Here is an 18,645-nt window from a genome sequence, read left to right as displayed (position 1 = left end):
ACTGGATAGCCGTGATGGACCATACAGAATTGATTGACTATTCATATTAGAGACATTATTCTGTTTCAGTGCAACTCCTTTCCGAAGAATACGCCCTTATGTCGCCAGGAACATTAGAAGCCCAAGGGCTGACCAACCAAACGGAACATCACAAGTATCTCAGCCTTTCTTCCTCATCTGAATCCCACAGGAAGCTTTCAGGTGAACACTCTCTCCTTGAAACACTTCCTTGAAGATGAGGAGCACACACTATGGTCTGCTCCTCATCCTCAAAGAAATGTTATACTAACCAATTTCAAGTAATCTACACCAGCTCGCTTGCTATTGCTATTGCTATGCTCTGTTGGATTCACTCTCCTTATTATTCATAAATTGGCACGGAAGGGCTGAAATAAAAAGTCTTTGAATCTCGCGACTGCCAGTCCTGCATCTGAAGCAGACTGCAGAGAATTTGCGCTTCCCAGAGGTCCTAAATGTAGCACGGTCGTATCTCGCAGTAAAAAAATGTGTCTAAAAAGCACCTTCCACGCTATTTTAAAGGGGTTGGGACAGTTTCATAGATGTGGTTCATTACGCATTGTACCGCATGCTAGAATACTTAGGAAAAGAGAATTCTGTATGCCGTACTTAGCGAGATAGAAGCCCTCAAACACACTCCTGAGCAAAGTGTACGTGTCACAGACTCAGAATTGTGTTCGCTCCCATTGGCAGTTGTCAGCATGTGACTTCTGTGACGTCAGAGCCGCGTGAGTGTCAATTTTCTCCGCTTTGATTACCCTCTTTGCTGCGAACCTTTCAGTGCAGATTCAAGTCTGTGCAAAGCACTGTCTTTCACGTTTATCTAGGATAACCTGGAATGACCTGTCGCGCAACCCCTTTAAGAGAAAGTCTTTAAGATGAGTCTTTTTTCTGTCTGGCTCAAACTGGAAAAAATTGTATAAAATATCGAGATAGAATTTCTTTTGGGGTATCATTTTTGTCATTTTACGGCCCTTTCAGATGGTGTACCTCGGCACAGCTTTTGCACATTTTCACTCACGAGTGTATTGTGAGATATCTTTGGCGAAAGATAGCTTGCCTCCATCTACTCTGTTCATTACTGCTGTTGGGACTGGAAAAATGCTGACGATGAAATGCTGAATGATGAGCATTGTGGCTTCCATAATGTCAGGCATCTGCTGCCTCGGTGAAAATGTGCGGGAGACTGCTTGCATCCAGGCATACTAGTGAATGGACAGCTAACCGGTGTTGGTGCAGTTTGATAAACAGTTTTGATGAGGTCGTTAGGAATCACCGTAAGCAATGGACACATAAGCACCGGTCCACACATGACGTGGAGCTAATTGAATGTTGTCAGCCGTGAACTCTGTTCCATTACAATACTGTCTTGCCTTCCTCAACTCACCTCCAATCATCTTGTCTGGCTAAATGCCCTCATCGACAATTAGTGACCAGCAGTAGTGTTCCCGTTCGTGCCTGTCTTATTTTATGCGGCGGTTTCTCGGTGGTCAGTGGATAGCTTTTGGATGTCTTTTAGTCACACTGGCTCTACACAAGTGAGATGAGTTTCGTACTGAATGGGCAGTGATATCAGAAGGGCTGACGTCGTCGTATGATACAACCGCTTCGTGTTTCATTCAAGAAATCACATTTGGCTAAAGCAAAAGCTCGGAAAGTGAGCACCGCTAGAGCGATCATGTTGGTGTGGTCCCCTCCTATACACACATTGGGAATGGTCAACTTAATGATACCTTTACAATTTATTCCTCGCGTGATTAGCGCCGTATTTGGTACATTTCTCGGTTAAAATGTCCATTAATTGCGCGAGTAAATAGAGTACATTCGTTTTGTTTGCAAGCTTTGTCAGCAGTGATTTTGTCATCAGGTTTCATTGCCAAAGTGAAGGACACTGCTGAAAGTGCGGCATCAAAGATCCAAGCTAAAGCTGAAAGCGTTGGCTTGAAAACTCCTCAAGTGGATGCTGCTACAAAGGTAGAATCAAGGTGCCTGTTGGACAAACAACCATGCAGAAATGTTTTTTTTTTTTCTTTCAGAATGCTCATGGCAAAGCGGCTCAAGGAAACAAGCCTAAGCAGTTAAGCTTGGCCGACACCAACCTGACAATGGAAATTGCTCAGTTGTTGCTGTCCTTGCTGCATGCTTGGGGACTTGACCCAACTCTAGACAAGGTGCTTCACTTGCGCATGATTTGTTAGGCTTCTTTTCGCTTCCTTTTTATTATTGCTTCTCCGTTTTCTACTCAATTGTCCCGCAACAGAACAAAAATGCCCATTGTAGGGGTTGTGATGTGACATTTAATCTCGTTAAGCCCTTTGTGGCCTTAGTTGAGAAACATTCTTCATTACCAGTAGGTGATGCACTGGCTGTACACCAACGGACAAAAGCAGATTTAAAACGTGCCCTTTCTTTTATCCTGGGAGAAGACTGGTTTCATGCGACACAAGCCGAGCTTCACCTTCGACCTTCACAACTACCTATGATCTGCCAACTAGCAGACAACATTGTTGTGCAATCTAAAGAAGAACTTTTGCCAAGGATGTCAATTTTCACACTTGAACAAGAAACCAAGTTCTGCACTGGCGCCACTACTGGTGGAGCCAAACGGACATGAGCCCATGTGGAGCAAGAACAGTCCGTTGAAAGCATCTTTCTCCAAGCCTTCTAGTCCATCATCAGAACAACCGGATGTTGCCTTTGTCATATCTGCATTGGCAATCAGCTTAGTGCTGATGCTTGCAGCAACATGCCAGACTCTTCACGAGTGATCTCTACGAGGGTATTGAGCGTGAGATTCAGTTGGTGCCTGACGCCAAACCTTATGGTCAACAACCATACTGCTACACAGCCAACGATCATCAATTTCTTGAAAGCCAGAGAGTGCCCCTACTCAAAAACTAGCATAATTTGTCCATCATCAGTACCGTGGGGCTTCCCAGCCATTGTGGTGACACAAAGAGGCTATGGGTGACATCCTGCAACCACTGCTACGTACAGACGATATTTTTGATGACATTGGTGGGTGCTCCCTCTTTGCAGATTGGTCTTACGCTGTTCCTATTGGCAAATAGGAGTAAAAAAAAGGAAGACCATGAAAAGACAACATTCATAACACACCAACGTACCTTTAGTTGGACCCGAGTGCCTTTCGGTTTCAGGAATGCCCCACCTTTCAGAAGGCAATGCGCAAGATATTTTCTCATCTGAAGCCTCAAGCAGAGCCATCACGAGGCGAGTTTGCTCCTGGGCCTGGGTAAACGTGAAGGCCCGCCCTTTCTGACTGCTGTCAGATGCTCTGTAAACAGAGAATAGAATACACTCATTCGCACTTCCGAGATCATAAGTTCAAATTCTCGTCGTTCCCGCATTATACTGTGCAAACAACCTGCCAGGGCCTCCCGTTCAGGGCCCTCTTGGACGGGCTGTCATAGACTTCGCATAGACAAAATCTCCAACCCCGGTCCGAGCATGACGCTTCGTCATAAGCATCGACCCAATGACCCCTGCATGTTTGTGTTCACAACCTGAACCTCGTATTCACAAATTACACCTTGAAATTTATAGAAAATGTTCACATTGCCTTTCCCTTATGAATATGAACTGAAGCAGATGCATAGTTTGCATCTACACCTGCTGAGCCAATCAGTTGTACTAGTGCAACTTTCCCAAAAGGCATGCTTTTACACATGCACGCACGCTATACAGATTTACGCATCACCGAGATTTTATTTCAAGAATTGTCTACGTAACATGTTGCCGTGGAAAGTTGTGACAGGGCTGGATTAATATGCCACAACCATTATTACTCATTAGGACAGTTTTCGAATATTTTTACCGTGGAAAGCTCTCAGCAGGATTGCATACGATGATGCTTACCACTCAGAAACAACAAAGTTGCCAGAGCTCTCGATAGAACTTCACCCTCACACATTGCTTTTTGTTTTCAGGTGTGTGAGAGCAAACTGGGCTTGCTTTGCCCCATGCGACCGATCTGCTTTGGGTTGGTGTCCCGTGGTGGTCATATGTGTCTCTTGCTGCCCACCCATGTCTACAAGCTGGTGCCATGTGACGTTTCTCAGCTGTCTGCTGCCTCAGCTGCAAAGTAAAGTCTCTCTCTTGCGCAATCCAGATTTTAAAACACCTGATGCAATAGTGAAAGGACAAAACTGCTCAAATAAAACACTGCAGTCTCGCGTGTGTTTATACCAGCTATGTGGCACTGCATTGCACCACATTGGATTCATGGTATGAACTTAGTTACTTTGTTATGATCTTAGAGTTTGGTCTGTCACGTTTCTGCGCAGCACTTTCGCAGCGTCGATAATGAATTCAACGTGCCACACTACGTCGGACCGGTCGAAGTGCTTCTCACAAACGTGTGTGTGAGGCGAGCCGAAGGTGAACCTGCCACCTTCAATGGCGCGTTTCCACTTGTCACGCTTTTTCGGATCCGTAGGAAGCGTAAACATGGACACCTCTCCTCCCAAGCTCCCCGGGCGACACTTCGTAACGCAGCATGTTTGTGGCATGCTGTTGGCATACAATTACCGCGCGCTGACAGCCGAAACACATGCACTGCAATGGAAGATGGGGGAGTAGCTCTCCCGCACACAGATGGCGCTCTCGTCCCCGGGCGAAACTCTCCCATAGAGTTACGGAGAAGCTGCGTGACCAGTAATCTATCAAGGGACCGTGGCGATTCGATGATTACTGTCGGTGCATCACGTGGCACATATAGTGTTCTGGTGCACCTACGAGTTTGTCATTTTCGTTTTTTTACGCGTGTAGTTTACGCGATAGCACTCTGTTTTCTGATGTTAGTTGTTCTGCTTTTTGGTTGAGGACCCGATGGTTCTCTTCAATCCTCGAGGGGTGGCTTTTCAGGTTGAGGGGTGGCTTTTCAGTTCGTCATTTCTCTCGGTGAAAAGGATAAAATGGGGCAGCACCTTTTACGATGAAAAGAATGCACCTAATACTGTTACGCAATCAGCTTATAAAAAAGATTTCTTCGGGGTCATGTACCATGCTGCAACCAATGAGCGGGCTAGCTTTAGTGTAGGCACGTTGAAATGTTATCATCGGGGTGTCCACATTTAATAAGAGGTGTTCCGCAGGAAATCTAAAGTTGTGATGCCCATCCCAAAGGAACAGCTAGACGAAGAAGAGCGTGCGCGCAAGTTTTCCTCCAGGGGCCACTGGGAGCTGTCGACGGCCATGACCACCAACCACCTGCTGTCTGTAATTGCATTGGCAAACACCCTCATGTCCATGAACAGTGCCACTTTCGTTCCCGAACAAGAAAAACGTCGAAAGCTGCACAGGTGCTTTATTGGCTTTTTGCTTCCATCGTATATCTAAAGGATGCTTTCATGTCCAGACGTCTGAGCAGAGCAGACAGTGGGGCTTTCCTGTTTGCCGCAATGGAGCGTGGAGGACGTTCGGTGGACAGCACAGGGGCCCTGGCTGTCATACAGGAGGCTCTAACCCAGCAGCAGGCCCACATTAAGCAGGGTTGGAGTCTCCTGGCTGCCCTCCACTGTGTCCTCTTGCCCGACCTAGTTGCCACACCAGACTTCAAACGGCCACAAGTGGAGATCCTCGCTCGCCGATGGCAGGATCGATGCCTCGAGGTGTGTCTCCATGTGACGAGCATTTGGAGAAAATTGTTTACTCGAGCCAGTCGACGCACATGCACATTGTGCGGGAGACAAAAGTGAAAATAATTAGGCCTCCCATGGAAACCCTAAGACATTCCCTCCTTAGGATACTTATACAAGTGTACTTAGGCCTCAGAAAGGCCTTGCCTCCACTGCCTTAACTCCATTCAGTGTTGTGGTGCAGGTTCGTGAGGCAGCTCAAGCCCTCTTGCTGGCTGAGCTTCGTCGCATTGGGCCCAAGGGTCGCAAGGCAGTGGTGGATGAGTGGGCGTGCTACCTGCCAAACTACGGGGAGTCCTTCACACAGCCTCATCATCATCTAACGCATCAAACTGTGCCGCCGTATGCTGCTGCTGCTACACCACAGGTGAGAGAGGAGTTACTGTCTACAAAATGTAACCAACTTACGAAAATTAACTCTAAAGTAATGAGTAATATGCATACAGTAGTCCTTCGTTAGAACCAAATCGCTTTTTAGAAATTATCGCTTATTTCGAAGTTTCACCAGGTCCCGATTGAAATGCACGTATTTCGAAATGCTTTATTCGAAGTTTACCACAAGCCAACTCCGCATAGTACGAAAACTCGAGACACTGGTGGTCAAAAATGGACTGTACACGTTTAAATGGTACACACATATGAGAGTGAGGATGAAGCTTGTGTTATTTTAGCATCGAAATTGAGCGAAAGGGACTCTGCACATACCCAGTGTTACCTTGACAAAGTTACCTAGAGTTCCTCAAGAAGTTTTATGAAAGTCAAAAGTAATGGGTTAAGTGAAATTACCAAAAAAGGCAGCTTAGCTACAGGAATGAGTTACCCTCAACACTGACAATGAAGCTACCATATTTACTTGCACTCTTTTACCCCAAAATGCCATAAAAAGGAAGGGGGGAGAATTGAGGTCAACACTCTAGGTAAATCGCCTACCATGTTATTCTGAAGCATGAAGTATGCTAAATATGGTATGTACCTAAGTATATAAGATGATGATGGCATTCCTCTAGTTTGAATACACCTATCAACTGCATGGGTGATTTACATCGTTTTATATCTATTGAGAACAAAATTTTAATAATAATGGAAGAAAAGCACTTCTAGTCTGCAATGCCTAAGGGCATTTTTTATATCTGAAAGGGAGGCATAGGTGAATTGGTGATGCAAAATTGACGTTAAATGCGTTAAATAGCCAGGATAACACTCCCTGATTTCTTTTCCGATTTCTGTAATTTGAGTCTGGCTTTGAGAGAGCGCACTTTTTTTATGCTCACCCTACAGATGCCTGGTGTCCCTCCGGTAACACCATTGGCTGCAGATGGGGGCAACGCGTTTCCATCAGCCAGTCGGACCTCTTCTCTGGCCAGCACTCCATCAGGCAAGGGAGAGTTGATCCGTGGACCAGAAGGTCACAATTCTTCTGAAGACGAAGATGAAGAAGAGAGGGAAGGTGAGGGCAGCCACAGTACATGTTTCAACGGGTGGCAGTACTATTGGAAATTGATCATGATCGGTTCCACGGTGGTCAGTCTGTGGAATAATTTTGCCCACCTGTCAGAAGACAAAGTGACCAAGTTGCTGGTGTCTTGGACCATGTTTGAACCTGCAACCTTGGGATCAGTGGGCGCTACCAACTGAGCCACCGAGCCTGGTACTGTTGTAAAGATTCTGTCCCCACATACATGAAGAATTCCACTTCTTCTTATGGGATTTCGAAAAAAAAAAGACGCTCGACACAAACTGAACGATGAAAGATGAAAGTCGTTTCGTCGAAGAACGTTTATTCGTCGTTTGTAGTCGTACGAGTGGTTGAATTTGTACTTTTTGGGTGTTTGAGGATTTTGCGCGATAGTAGGCAAAAACGGGTTTAGCCGATGAGGCTCTAGCATTATTTGATTATTTGAGTAGCTTACAACCGCATTGTAACTATCGTGGCTATAACATTTGCTGACGGTCACTCGTAGGTGGAGAAACGGTGTCGCGTCAAATGGGCAGTGCAACGGAGGCACGACGCAAACAGTCGACGGCCATTGTGTTGCTGGCAGTGATTGGAGCAGAGTACGGTCACGAGATTGAGCAAAGCAAGCGGCGCACGGCGGATGATCAGAAAAAGAAGTCTCTCGTCGTGGATGGTTTTGGCCCTATTGGGCCCTTGGCTTGGCACACCAGTGAGTACACATGACACTCTAGTGTGTATGTTAACAGCAACAGATGTTGGCTCAAGTGCCCTCCACCCTGTGTGTTCAAGTAACCAATGTGGCCATTAAGAGTGCCCAATTTCAGCTATGGTTAAGTTTATCAGGAAACTCTCGTCCGAGTCCCGTCCAAAGCACATGTATTTCAATAGGGAGACACTCCCGGTAATTCAAACAGACGAGCGTATACACCGCATAATTCGAACCAACAGCGCTCGTGCGTCAGACAGGAACGGGTCACAACGCCCCATATCTCCCTGGTTATTGACCTTCTGTACGGTTCCCGTCCTCTTTCCGCATTTCGCGCTATTCAAAGACGCACTCTCCGCTCACGACAGCAAGGACTTTACGCGAACGCTTGCATATCCCCATAACCTTTGTCCCTCTCCTCTTTCTTTCTCTTCCTCTTGAGGCCGCCAATGGTGGAGGAGGTGTGTTCGCGTGCCGTCACTAGTTTTTTTTTACTTCGTGACTGTCAATATCGTTCTACAACCTGTTCACTGTCATCGTTTATTTCCCTAACTTGCACCATGTCAGCAGAGACGACGGCGTGGAGACTGGGCTTTTAACTGACGCGGACATCATCGACGCCGCGTGCGCCAGCCACACTAGACCAGAGGACCGTGCGGAGTGTCGGAGATTCAGGCGACTTAAGCCACGAATGTGGCTTGCGATCCAGTGCCTTTACCTAGTGCATCTGATGTAGCATTGGCGCTGGATATGACAATGCGCCATTTTTCTTCCGAGAAAAATGTGGATGCCACGATTGAACTTGTGTTTGAATCAAAAGCGATGCTAACAGTCCTGCTAAAAGAAACAGTTGCAAGAGCGAAATACTGACTGCTTTCAATCCTAAGTTGCTTCATAATTTCTGTAAGTGAATTCTTGTGAACATATAAGTCCTGTATTTTCTTCAAAGTCGTAACAACCGCGACGCTCTTGGAGTAACTTCGGTTGGGCATCGGGAACGTAAAAACGGTGGCGGCGGAGTTCGGCAGTACAGTCAAACTCCTTTACAACGAAACTCAGGGGACAGCAAAAAAAATTCGCAGTAAAGGTATTTTCGTTAAAAAGGATGTCCATTATTGGACCTATAGGCTCCAGCGGAACCGCAAAAAAAATTTGCTCTAGTGGTATTTTCGTTAAAAAGGTGTTCGCTATAAAGGAGTTTGACTGTAGTAATGATTTGAATTACGCCAATATAAATGCGTTTTGAAGTGCCACCGGTACCGCGAACGTAAAACACGACTCGAAGTGAGTCGCGACACATCTGCATGCGCTCCCTGCGCCCAAGCCCCCTTCCAGGAGAGCGTCTCCCGTTAGTTCGTACTTCGGTTTATTCGAACAAATACCTTGGCCTCCTCGAGTTCGAATTAATGAGAGTCCACTGTACTACACCAAGACCAGGCGGTGTCGAAGAACAAACGACTTTATTCGGCTGAAGCCAGACCAAGACTAACTGTCGTCAGTCGAACATCTGATCCATGCAGAGCGCACGTCTCATCTTCGTCAGTCTTCTACATATGGTACTACGTATATCCCCCCCCCCCCCCCCAATAATTAACGGGGGGCATTCTCTTTTGTCATAACCATGACAGGTATGTGCGTGCTGAAGGCAAATGTGAATACACTGGCTTACAATCTCGCCATAAAAGAGGGCCTCTCAATCTGTATAAATATTGCAACATTATCGGCAGGCGGCAAGAATAGGGAAGTAATCAACGAGGAATTATATAAAAATAAGGATGATCGGATTGAGGCACTTTGTGCAAAAGTGTTAGATGTATCCACGCATTTCAAGACACGCGTGTATTACACATTTATTTTTCACCCGTAGCAAGCGGCACGGCTTTATTTGCGCGCTGACGCTGGTATTTTGCGATAATTCGGGGCATTAACGTCACTCTATGATCATCATGAGTAACGCTGGAGTTTTTGGCACGTTTATGAATTTTACTCGCTTGAGAATTCTCTGATATGCACTAAAATCTCGGCACACAATGCGCACTATTGCTTTTAAAAAGTATTATTACGATTAATAATTGGCAGTTGATGAAACAGTGCCAGCACCGTCTCTTCATCGTGAGACCTAAGGTGCTGTGTTGGTCACTACTATATTGGTATTTTGCAGCGGTGTTAAGATAGTACTATGTTATATACCACCACTATGTTTCTGTGCTTGATGACAATGCGATATTTCCTAACCGACCCAGTTAATAATATCGTTTAAAACTGGCTTCTGTAGATTTGTACACAGTCCATAAGCATAAGGCACAGTCCATTAAGCATTGAAAATATGTTAATAAGTTGTACGCAACGCTTGACACGAATACGGTGGGAAGCAGTTGAGAATATCCCTTGGACCTGTGCTACTGAGAACCGCTTGTTTATGGAGCCAATGGAGCATTCCTAATGTGTTTGCAACATCCCACTTGGTTTGGAAAGGGATCTTCCCAACATCCCCCAGCAAGATTCCATCGCAGCGTGGAAATCCCAGCATGGAAATCCTGCAGAATGGCATTGTCGAATGGCTTAAAGGAATATACGAGCCGATAATTTATACGAAAAAATGTGTCATTGGTTCTCCACCTTTAGACACAAATGTAATGTAGCCAACCAGAGGTTTCAATGTGGAATCGTATTTGTATGCGTCTCTCTCCGTTGCACATTTCTGTCCTGGAAAATGACGAATACAACCAACTACCAACGCAAAATTACCCAAGTCTGGGAGCGACACTACAGTGCGAGAGGGAGACGTCTCCCACTACTTAACTCTGATTGCAAACGGAGAACAGTAATGCTGAAATCACTTTATTTGTCCTACTTTTTTTTATATACGAAGTTAAGCATTTTTCGCACGAACATAGAGTTTAAGAGAAATTTGTCAAGTGGCTATGACAATGTGTCTGTGTACCATTAAGGGGACACACACTTGCATGATTTTAGGCCAGGCATTAGCCTACTTGCTGCTTATGCCACCGAGCCCATCACTTCCTGCTCACACCAACCTGCGACGCGCAGCCATCGACCTCATCGGTCGAGGCTTCACGGTCTGGGAGGCGTACCTCGACGTGTCACGCGTCCTACTGGCCCTCCTGGAGCTCTGCTGTGACTCCGATAAGCTTGTACCCAGGTACGTTGTTCTATGCAGCTATTATTTAGATCAGACACACGCGAGCATTAGTAAACATCAGGCTTGCATTGTTCATTTTTACGTAAACTGACCGTAGTTGCCGCTGCTAAAAAAAAAACACGAATCATCATCATCATTATCGCGTAAACTGACCCAAAAATGCCATTGAGTGGGTGAGGGTAATCCTTGCAATGAAGAGGTATCTTCTTGCATCATCTTTCTGTATGAGATCACTCAAGAAAATTCCAGTTCTCTTAAAGGGACACTAAGCAGGTACTATTCGGGGTGCACCTTTACTTTACTCTGTGCTACGTTGCTGACAATGAACGTTTAAAAATGAAAATAAAAATTCCGCTGAGAATGGGCTCATGTATGGCTCACTATGAATGGGCTCACTAGTGGGCTCATGGTTTAAAAAATGCTCGTGCTTCATGTTCATGCCTTGAAACTAACTCTTTCATGCTCATGCCTGGCTCTGCAATTTCCTGCCGACGATAGTCGCACATTATTCTGACGTGGTGGTTCATCAACCAGTCAAAATATGTGACGCTCGTACATTTATTGCGGTATCGGAAAGTGAGGTAACTATATGTTACTATGTTATGTTAACTATGTTAGCTGTGTCAGAGTATGCGTGTATTGCTCCCTGAGGTCACCGCGATGTTCCCACAACTGGTGCATACTTCGGCGACCCATGCCGACCACGTGTGTTCCCACATGACCTCACCATCGCTAACAAACGGAAACCAAAATACGCAAAAGTGATATACTGATACGATAGCCGCGTGTTTGCACTAGTTGACTGCACCTTCTTTCTTTTTATGGTCGTAGCGATCTGGATGCAAGGACGGGTATGACGGGGAGAAGATGAATGAAATGGTTTGTGTAAACTGACGGCTTAAAAATTCTTTAGGCTCAATGGCTGTCCAGTGGGGGATTCATCGTGACAACTTTAAAAAGTGAAACAACGATGTTCTACTATAGTTGCAGCACCCTGGTGAATGGCCACCACAGCACCATTTGCAAAACAAAATGGCGAGCATTTTGTAGCAGATTGTGGTACCTGCCACGGTTTGCCTCATGGCGGTGTGGCATAAAGAAATAAATAAAAAAAGTGTTTGCCTCCCAGGGAGGAGGGCAAAGTCTGTCTTTGGACGGGGGTGGAGGGAAGTTCTGATGGAATGGCGTCCTCCCTTGGCATTTTTATCTGCAGCATGTCGTACGGGCTCCCACTGACTCCTGCGGCTGACTCGTGCCGAACAGCCCGGCACGCATTGTCCCTGATAGCAACTGCACGCCCTCCTGCCTTCATCACGTCCTTGGCCAGGGAGGTTGCAAGATATAACACCCTGGCCCAGAATGCACAGTCGCTCAACATATCCCTCCATCAGACAGTGTTGAGCCGAGCTCGGCCAGAGATCCTGCGCATCGTCGAGCTGCTCATCGATAAGATGCAGACGGAGGTTGCGGAGTTACTCGTTGAGGTAATTCCCTCGTGGGATCTCTCTCGTAGTTGGGTTTCTGGACAGTGAATGTATCTTTTGGGAACCAACCTGGAATCCCCAAGCATCAAGAAAATGACCGATGGTAAAACTGGCTATGTGCCACTCAGACAAATGACTGTCCTCGTGGACCTTTTAAAATGGATGCTCGAAAACAATCTGTTAGAAATAAATGAGGTATCCTCAACCCTCGGCAATTCTACACTGGCTTCGATTCGCCGAGGCTAGTCATTTTGAAATGAAACAGACACGTTGTATGGAGTCAGTACGGTGGTGAATATTGTGCCGTAAAATATCCCCGACTGATAGCATAGAGCAGGCTACATGGTTGAGGAGAAACGAACTGAGTGCAAGGGAAGCATCGAGGTGGTTGTTCCGTGGCATAAAAGCACAAATTATTGACCACCAAGGTATTAGCGGTTGTGCTGGATTGGTTAACTGTAGTGTGTACTGTTGGGGACACGGTTAGCTAACATCACCTGTCAGTACTTTGCCGTTCCATACTACCTCTGTTGTGCATCAAAGTGTTGTACCAATATTGTATTTGAAGGCGGACCACATGCTGCGCATGTTTATTACTCGAAAGAAATAGTCTCGCAACACCTGGAGATTTGAGATGAGATTAAACCATGGAGTGCTCATTTTAGACAGTAGGTATATGGCTTGACCTCCAGAGTTGAGGTCGTAATCCTAGACTTTTTTTGTACCTCTATGAGCCTGTTCTTACACACAATGCTTTGCATCGGAGCACTTTTTTCTTCCTACGTATTCTCACTCGCAGAGCAGAGCAGTCGACTGCTCAAATCTCGCAAAACTTCATTGGCTACGTGCACCGTTTTGTCTTGTGTCGAGTCAGATACGCTATGTGGACACACAGGCTTGATCAGCTGGACAAGCCCATGTTCACTCGACCACAACACCAACGCAATCCCGCGGCGTCGTTTGGTAAAAGAGCCTCTTGATTGGCCATCATGAACCAATTCTAGAAATGAGTGCCCGAGTGTTTTACGAGGGCTCAGCTCTGACAAGCACTGTGACAAGCAGGAAAATACTGTGCTGTGAAGCAAAGCGCTGTATGTGAGAACAGGTCTTATGTATTGTAAAAAAGTGCCCAGATGACCACTCAAAAGTGGCTAGTTAAACAGGAATAGGTGCAGAAGAGTTCATCATTTTAATTGTATTTATTTCTACTGTGTCACAGGTTATGGACATAGTAATCCACTGTCTCGACCCAACGCAGCTCAAGATGAAGGGCCTTGTTGAAATATTCCCAGCCATTTGCAAGTAAGAAACTTTTGTCCAGACACAGGTGTTTACCAGATCTGCATTGATCTTCCACTGCCTTATGACTATTTGTCTTACCTTTTAATTTTATTATATTTCTTCACCCTTCTACGCAACATAGCCGCTCTGGCGGGAAAAAAATCATCATCATCATCATCATCAGATTTCTTGTCGAAAAGCATACTGGAAACGTATTTTTATTCGCGATGTATTAAATTTTAGCAAATTTTGCGACCGCTCAGAAATCGCGAAAAATTGTAGTTGTGTACACAGCTTGACGTTTATCCTGCAGAAGGAAAGAGCCCTGGAATCGCAAAGTTAACTACTACTCGCGAAATACTTCGCAAATGACAGATTGCGCGATTCGCAAAAATTAATACATTGTCTTTAAATACATTAATACATTTATAAATAATAAATAAAAATATGTTTACAGTATATACCATAATACCTATGTCCAGATTTGTACTGTAACTATTCTCTACTCAGGTTACTCTATCCTAAATACTTTTGGGAGCAACTTAGAAATATATACTTTTAAAAGTCAATACTAGTACCTCATCTAAGTACTGTGTTTGCTTGTCTGGACAACAAAGTCTGGACATGCGGGATGCTCTGCTCAAATTCAGGCAACGAAGTTGATGAAAACCAGATGCAAACTGTTTGGTATATCTGTTCTCGTAGCTGTCACTATTATCAGGGCACTTTGCAAAATTGGGACTTGTCCCGAAAATCCCAGCTCTAGTACTGACTGTGTGAAATCATTTGCTTCACTCACACTATCGCGATGAAGGCTATGGAGAGATTAAACGAGCAAAGAAATCCACTGGAAATAACCGAAACTGTGAAATGCAAAAGATAGATTCCTATGTGCCATCGGACACTTTGAAGTTGCAATGTCGTCAAAGATGGTGGATTACATGAAGTAATGGCTGAAGCTGTCCCGGATTGCACTTTGCCTTGAAGAACATCCCTCTTCTAGGTTACTACTACTACGTATATGCCACGCATCAGCCACATCAAGTGAGCATCTCTGCTCCTTGCCTGGAAAGCTTCAATCAGCCCACATGTACAAAAACTGGCTTTTCTACGGGTCCACACGAACCACATTACATCAGTCATTATAGGTCCCTCTGTACAATGTGCAATATTATAGTGACGACAAATGTATTCATATTTGCACCTCGAAGTGTTCTTTTTTTACGATTTTCTATTCTGAGCTTGCTCGTTCCTCCTAATGAGCACAAAGTTATGGGATATCAATTCACAGTGTAGTACAGTTACAATTCATACTTTGGTAGTACATTTAAGAGAGGCAAAAAGAGGCACATAAAAGTTCCATGGAACCCCTCCCAAACTATTTTTCTGGCTGCGTTACTGGCCTCAGCAACATCATTTAATGTTTTGTAATGCAACGTTCGATATATTACGCCAACATTGAAACAGAAACACTACGTTAGCGTCGCATTTGTGCGTGAAACATTTGCAACATTTCAACATTCTAACAACATTACTGCAACATCTCGCGTTGACTGGTTTACTTTTTTGCCTGGGGCTCAGTAACTTAACTTAAATACTTTCTGCCTATCTCCTCGGTGACCTTGGTGGGATGCCAGTGGCACTCCGTGCAACTGGTATCCCACCAGTAAATGAACCGGTAGAAAGCCTTTATATTTCTGTTAATTAATCAGAATTCATAAATCCATAATAAATAAAGGAATCTGCAAGAATATGGCAATAAATGAATGTTGACTGATATAGGTTCAACAACGTAAGCTACTGTGGGCTCACACGACGCATTGCAGTAGGAGCCAAGAACGGCAATTTGGCCCTGTATGAACTACGCACATCCAAGTCCCAGGTAATCTTATTCCACTGCATAGCCCATAAGATCACACGAGACAATGTCGCGTGATTGTGCAGAATATCCCAGCGCATTCGTCCGCTGTGGTGGCATGTGCATTCTCCCCGGATGGAAAATACTTGTCAACTTATTCCAGCGGCGAAAATAAGCTCTGCTTTTGGCAGGTGAGTCAACACATGTATCAAGTAGGTCTGTCATGGTAGCGTCATGAGCACCGTTTAAACGAAACAAAAACAAACGGTGCTTAACATAGGTGACATGGAGTATCACAAAAGTATTCGGTGGGAGTGCCAGGTGAATCAGGTTTGAGACAGGTCACTAATTTAGTAGTTGCCATTAGAACAACAGCAACTCCTGAGAAGTTGAGTTGTTAACAGTTGTAACCTGTGAGAAAATCTGCACCATCTGTTGCATCGTGTGTTCCGGGATACACAAGCCATGAAACCTTTGACGATGAAACGCGCACTGCACTCCAACAACTGCCGAGATACCTGCGTTTTCAATAGATGGTATGTCTGGGAGTCCGCAAGCTTTGCTTGGTGCAGCAATCCTTGAAATTGGATTGCTGAAAAGTACGTTCAGTACACAGCAGAACATGAAACATCCAAGTTACAAGCTTCCAAAAAGGCGTACAGTTTCTACAGGTTTGCCTTTTACAGTTGTTATAAATTACGCCCAACATGAAAGCTCTATGACACCCTTTTGGCAAGGGGTGCGATTCTTGACAGATGAGTGTGGTCCCATACAGACCACTCTGGAGTTGAGTAACTCAACGTGGGTCTTTTCGCAGCACGGTAAATGCATATCCTGTTGATTGCAGACAGCAGCGGGTCTGTTTGGCCTGGGAAACGCGCAGACACGTTGCGTGCGAACGTACGCAACACCCCCGCTGTCAGAGAGCGTCAGGGCTAACCCCCTCAAGATGGCCCGCTTGGTGTGGGTCACCAGTCGCCTTGTCATCATCCTTCTACCTGATGGCATCGAACACAGATTCAGCCTCAGTTAAGCCTCAGCCTTCCTCCAAGTATACACTCTTTGCTTGTTTCCACACCATACTATACTGAGAGATGGCATTTTCTCAGACTTGTTACTGCTGCACTTGATTTGATTGGCCACGACTGGTCATATGATTGATGGATTGTGATTATAATCGAATCTGTTTTCTACTACTATCATTCCAGCAGCTGTCAGTTTCTCATTCGATGGATTATAAATGGGTCCTTCTTTTGGAATATCCACAGACATCCACCCAAAAGTAAAACATAAGAAAAAGATGTCATATTGCGTGTGCATACTGTTCATGATACAGGATCTGCAAAAATGACCACCATACTGTTTTTACTGCGCATAAATATGTTGTATAATACTTTGCATGCTTAATGTATGATCATGCTGTAGATGTGTTTAGCCTTCTTGAATGCAATCGAAGGGTGTCTCTCATCATCCACATATCTTCTGCAGACCTTGTTTCCTAGCATGCAGTTCTGTACCGCCTTGCAGCCGTTGACCTCAACTATACGTCAACAATATTGGTCAACTATGGTTTGCAACATGATCGAAAGTGTCTCTTGAATTTGCTAGTGATTATTATTACTGCGTTATTATTGTGAGGAAATGGACGATGAGCCTCGTCTCAAGCTTACGCTTGCTTTTTGAGCAAACTTGCGAAAGCTTGACTGAAACGCTGCGTTAAGCACCTTAGCTACTACCATCGTAAGTGGAATACTGTGTGGACGTGATTGTCTTCGAGTTATTGAGAGTGAAATATGTGACTATCGAGACACAGCCCAGATGTGTCTGCAAACAAATGTATCGTTAATTAGGTGGGATAAAACAGGAAGGGCAACTGTTCTTTTTGCAGGTGTCATCCCACCTTCATGCTGTAGCTTTCTCAGGATCTGCTTTGGAGATTTCTTATGATGGTTTATGTACACATAATGTTACACGATGAAACAATGTTATTCCCGAATCTCTAGTCATATATAGTGGTGCAATAAAATCTGGATAAAGTTTGTTGTGTTGCTTCCTAAGAGAACTTATAGAATATAGCGAGGTAGGAAACCAAATGTTAAGAAAAAAGCCTCAGGACAAGCACAGGCTTTTCTTCAGGCATGGGGCACTGTCCTCATCACTGGCATGGTATTTTAAGGGTTCGTAGGTACTACAGGTCAGGAGCATGTGTAGATGGGGAAAATCCAACTGTTTTTTTACAACCTGCGTTCTTGAGGTGCTTTGTTGGGACGCAGAAATGCGTTAGATGTACGTTTTTCCAATAAAACTGGTTAGAAGGATGATGAACAGACACAATATGAATGCATGAAGAAAAAAAAGGCTCGCGTGCTTCTGAAACCACCTCACATAACCTTATCTTTCTAACCGGCTTTGTTGCATTCATTCGTGTAACTCACTTCAGCAAAAAAGAGGACTGAGAATAGTTTGTGAACTCCTAGTTGGTTTTTTTCACACCCACACATGCCTTACAGGGACACTTTGCAAGGATTCGAAAAAGATTAGGTGAGCATCATACCGAACACAAACCACCCCCTTGATACGAAATACAACATTTGCATTCTTTTTGTGTGAGCAATTTACGAAATGATGACAATAGCAACCCGAAACCAAAACCGAAGAGCTGGAACCAGCACCATGCTACAATGATACGTCTGGAGGAGGAGATTGTGCTTTGAAACCTTCATTCTCCCTTGCCATATGATGTCAGCAGTGTATTGCTGCACAGTTTTGGAACGAGACATTTCGTACACACATTCCTAATATATCCCAAAGGTTACGGATATAACGCAACCTTTGTGGTGATTTTGTTGCGGAGTCCCACTTTAGTACCCACGACAATTCGTACACGTTATTTAAAAAAATCTAAAAACTATTACTTGTGTATGACCTGTCCGTCAACCCCTGGCACTGGCACTCATTGGCCTTTTTATCAGTTACTCGTAAATATGTTACTCTTTGCTCAAAAGCAAAAGAGAACGTGCCA

At 44.8% G+C, this 18,645-nt stretch overlaps 1 protein-coding gene across 2 annotated transcripts in view; it reads left to right on the top strand.

Annotated features, from left to right (window-relative positions):
• LOC135386384 (WD repeat-containing protein 7-like) overlaps positions 1-17,662 on the top strand; it is a 32,580-nt gene extending 14,918 nt beyond the window's left edge. For both annotated transcript variants that reach the window (XM_064616280.1, XM_064616279.1), the window contains 15 exons: positions 70-201; positions 1,886-1,992; positions 2,055-2,189; positions 3,966-4,120; positions 5,133-5,339; positions 5,396-5,648; positions 5,860-6,042; positions 6,954-7,122; positions 7,637-7,840; positions 10,814-11,000; positions 12,214-12,484; positions 13,704-13,786; positions 15,548-15,647; positions 15,710-15,814; positions 16,471-17,662. In XM_064616280.1, coding sequence (XP_064472350.1) covers positions 70-201; positions 1,886-1,992; positions 2,055-2,189; positions 3,966-4,120; positions 5,133-5,339; positions 5,396-5,648; positions 5,860-6,042; positions 6,954-7,122; positions 7,637-7,840; positions 10,814-11,000; positions 12,214-12,484; positions 13,704-13,786; positions 15,548-15,647; positions 15,710-15,814; positions 16,471-16,656 — 2,477 coding nt within the window. In that variant the 3' untranslated portion in view covers positions 16,657-17,662. The remainder of the gene's footprint in view (positions 1-69; positions 202-1,885; positions 1,993-2,054; positions 2,190-3,965; positions 4,121-5,132; positions 5,340-5,395; positions 5,649-5,859; positions 6,043-6,953; positions 7,123-7,636; positions 7,841-10,813; positions 11,001-12,213; positions 12,485-13,703; positions 13,787-15,547; positions 15,648-15,709; positions 15,815-16,470) is intronic.
• The last annotated feature ends 983 nt before the right edge of the window (positions 17,663-18,645 follow it).

Source organism: Ornithodoros turicata, chromosome 2 (genome assembly GCF_037126465.1).
Source record: "Ornithodoros turicata isolate Travis chromosome 2, ASM3712646v1, whole genome shotgun sequence".
NCBI lineage: Eukaryota > Metazoa > Arthropoda > Arachnida > Ixodida > Argasidae > Ornithodoros > Ornithodoros turicata.
The sequence above is the reverse complement of the archived record's forward strand: the minus strand, read 5'-3'. Positions and strand labels throughout refer to the sequence as shown.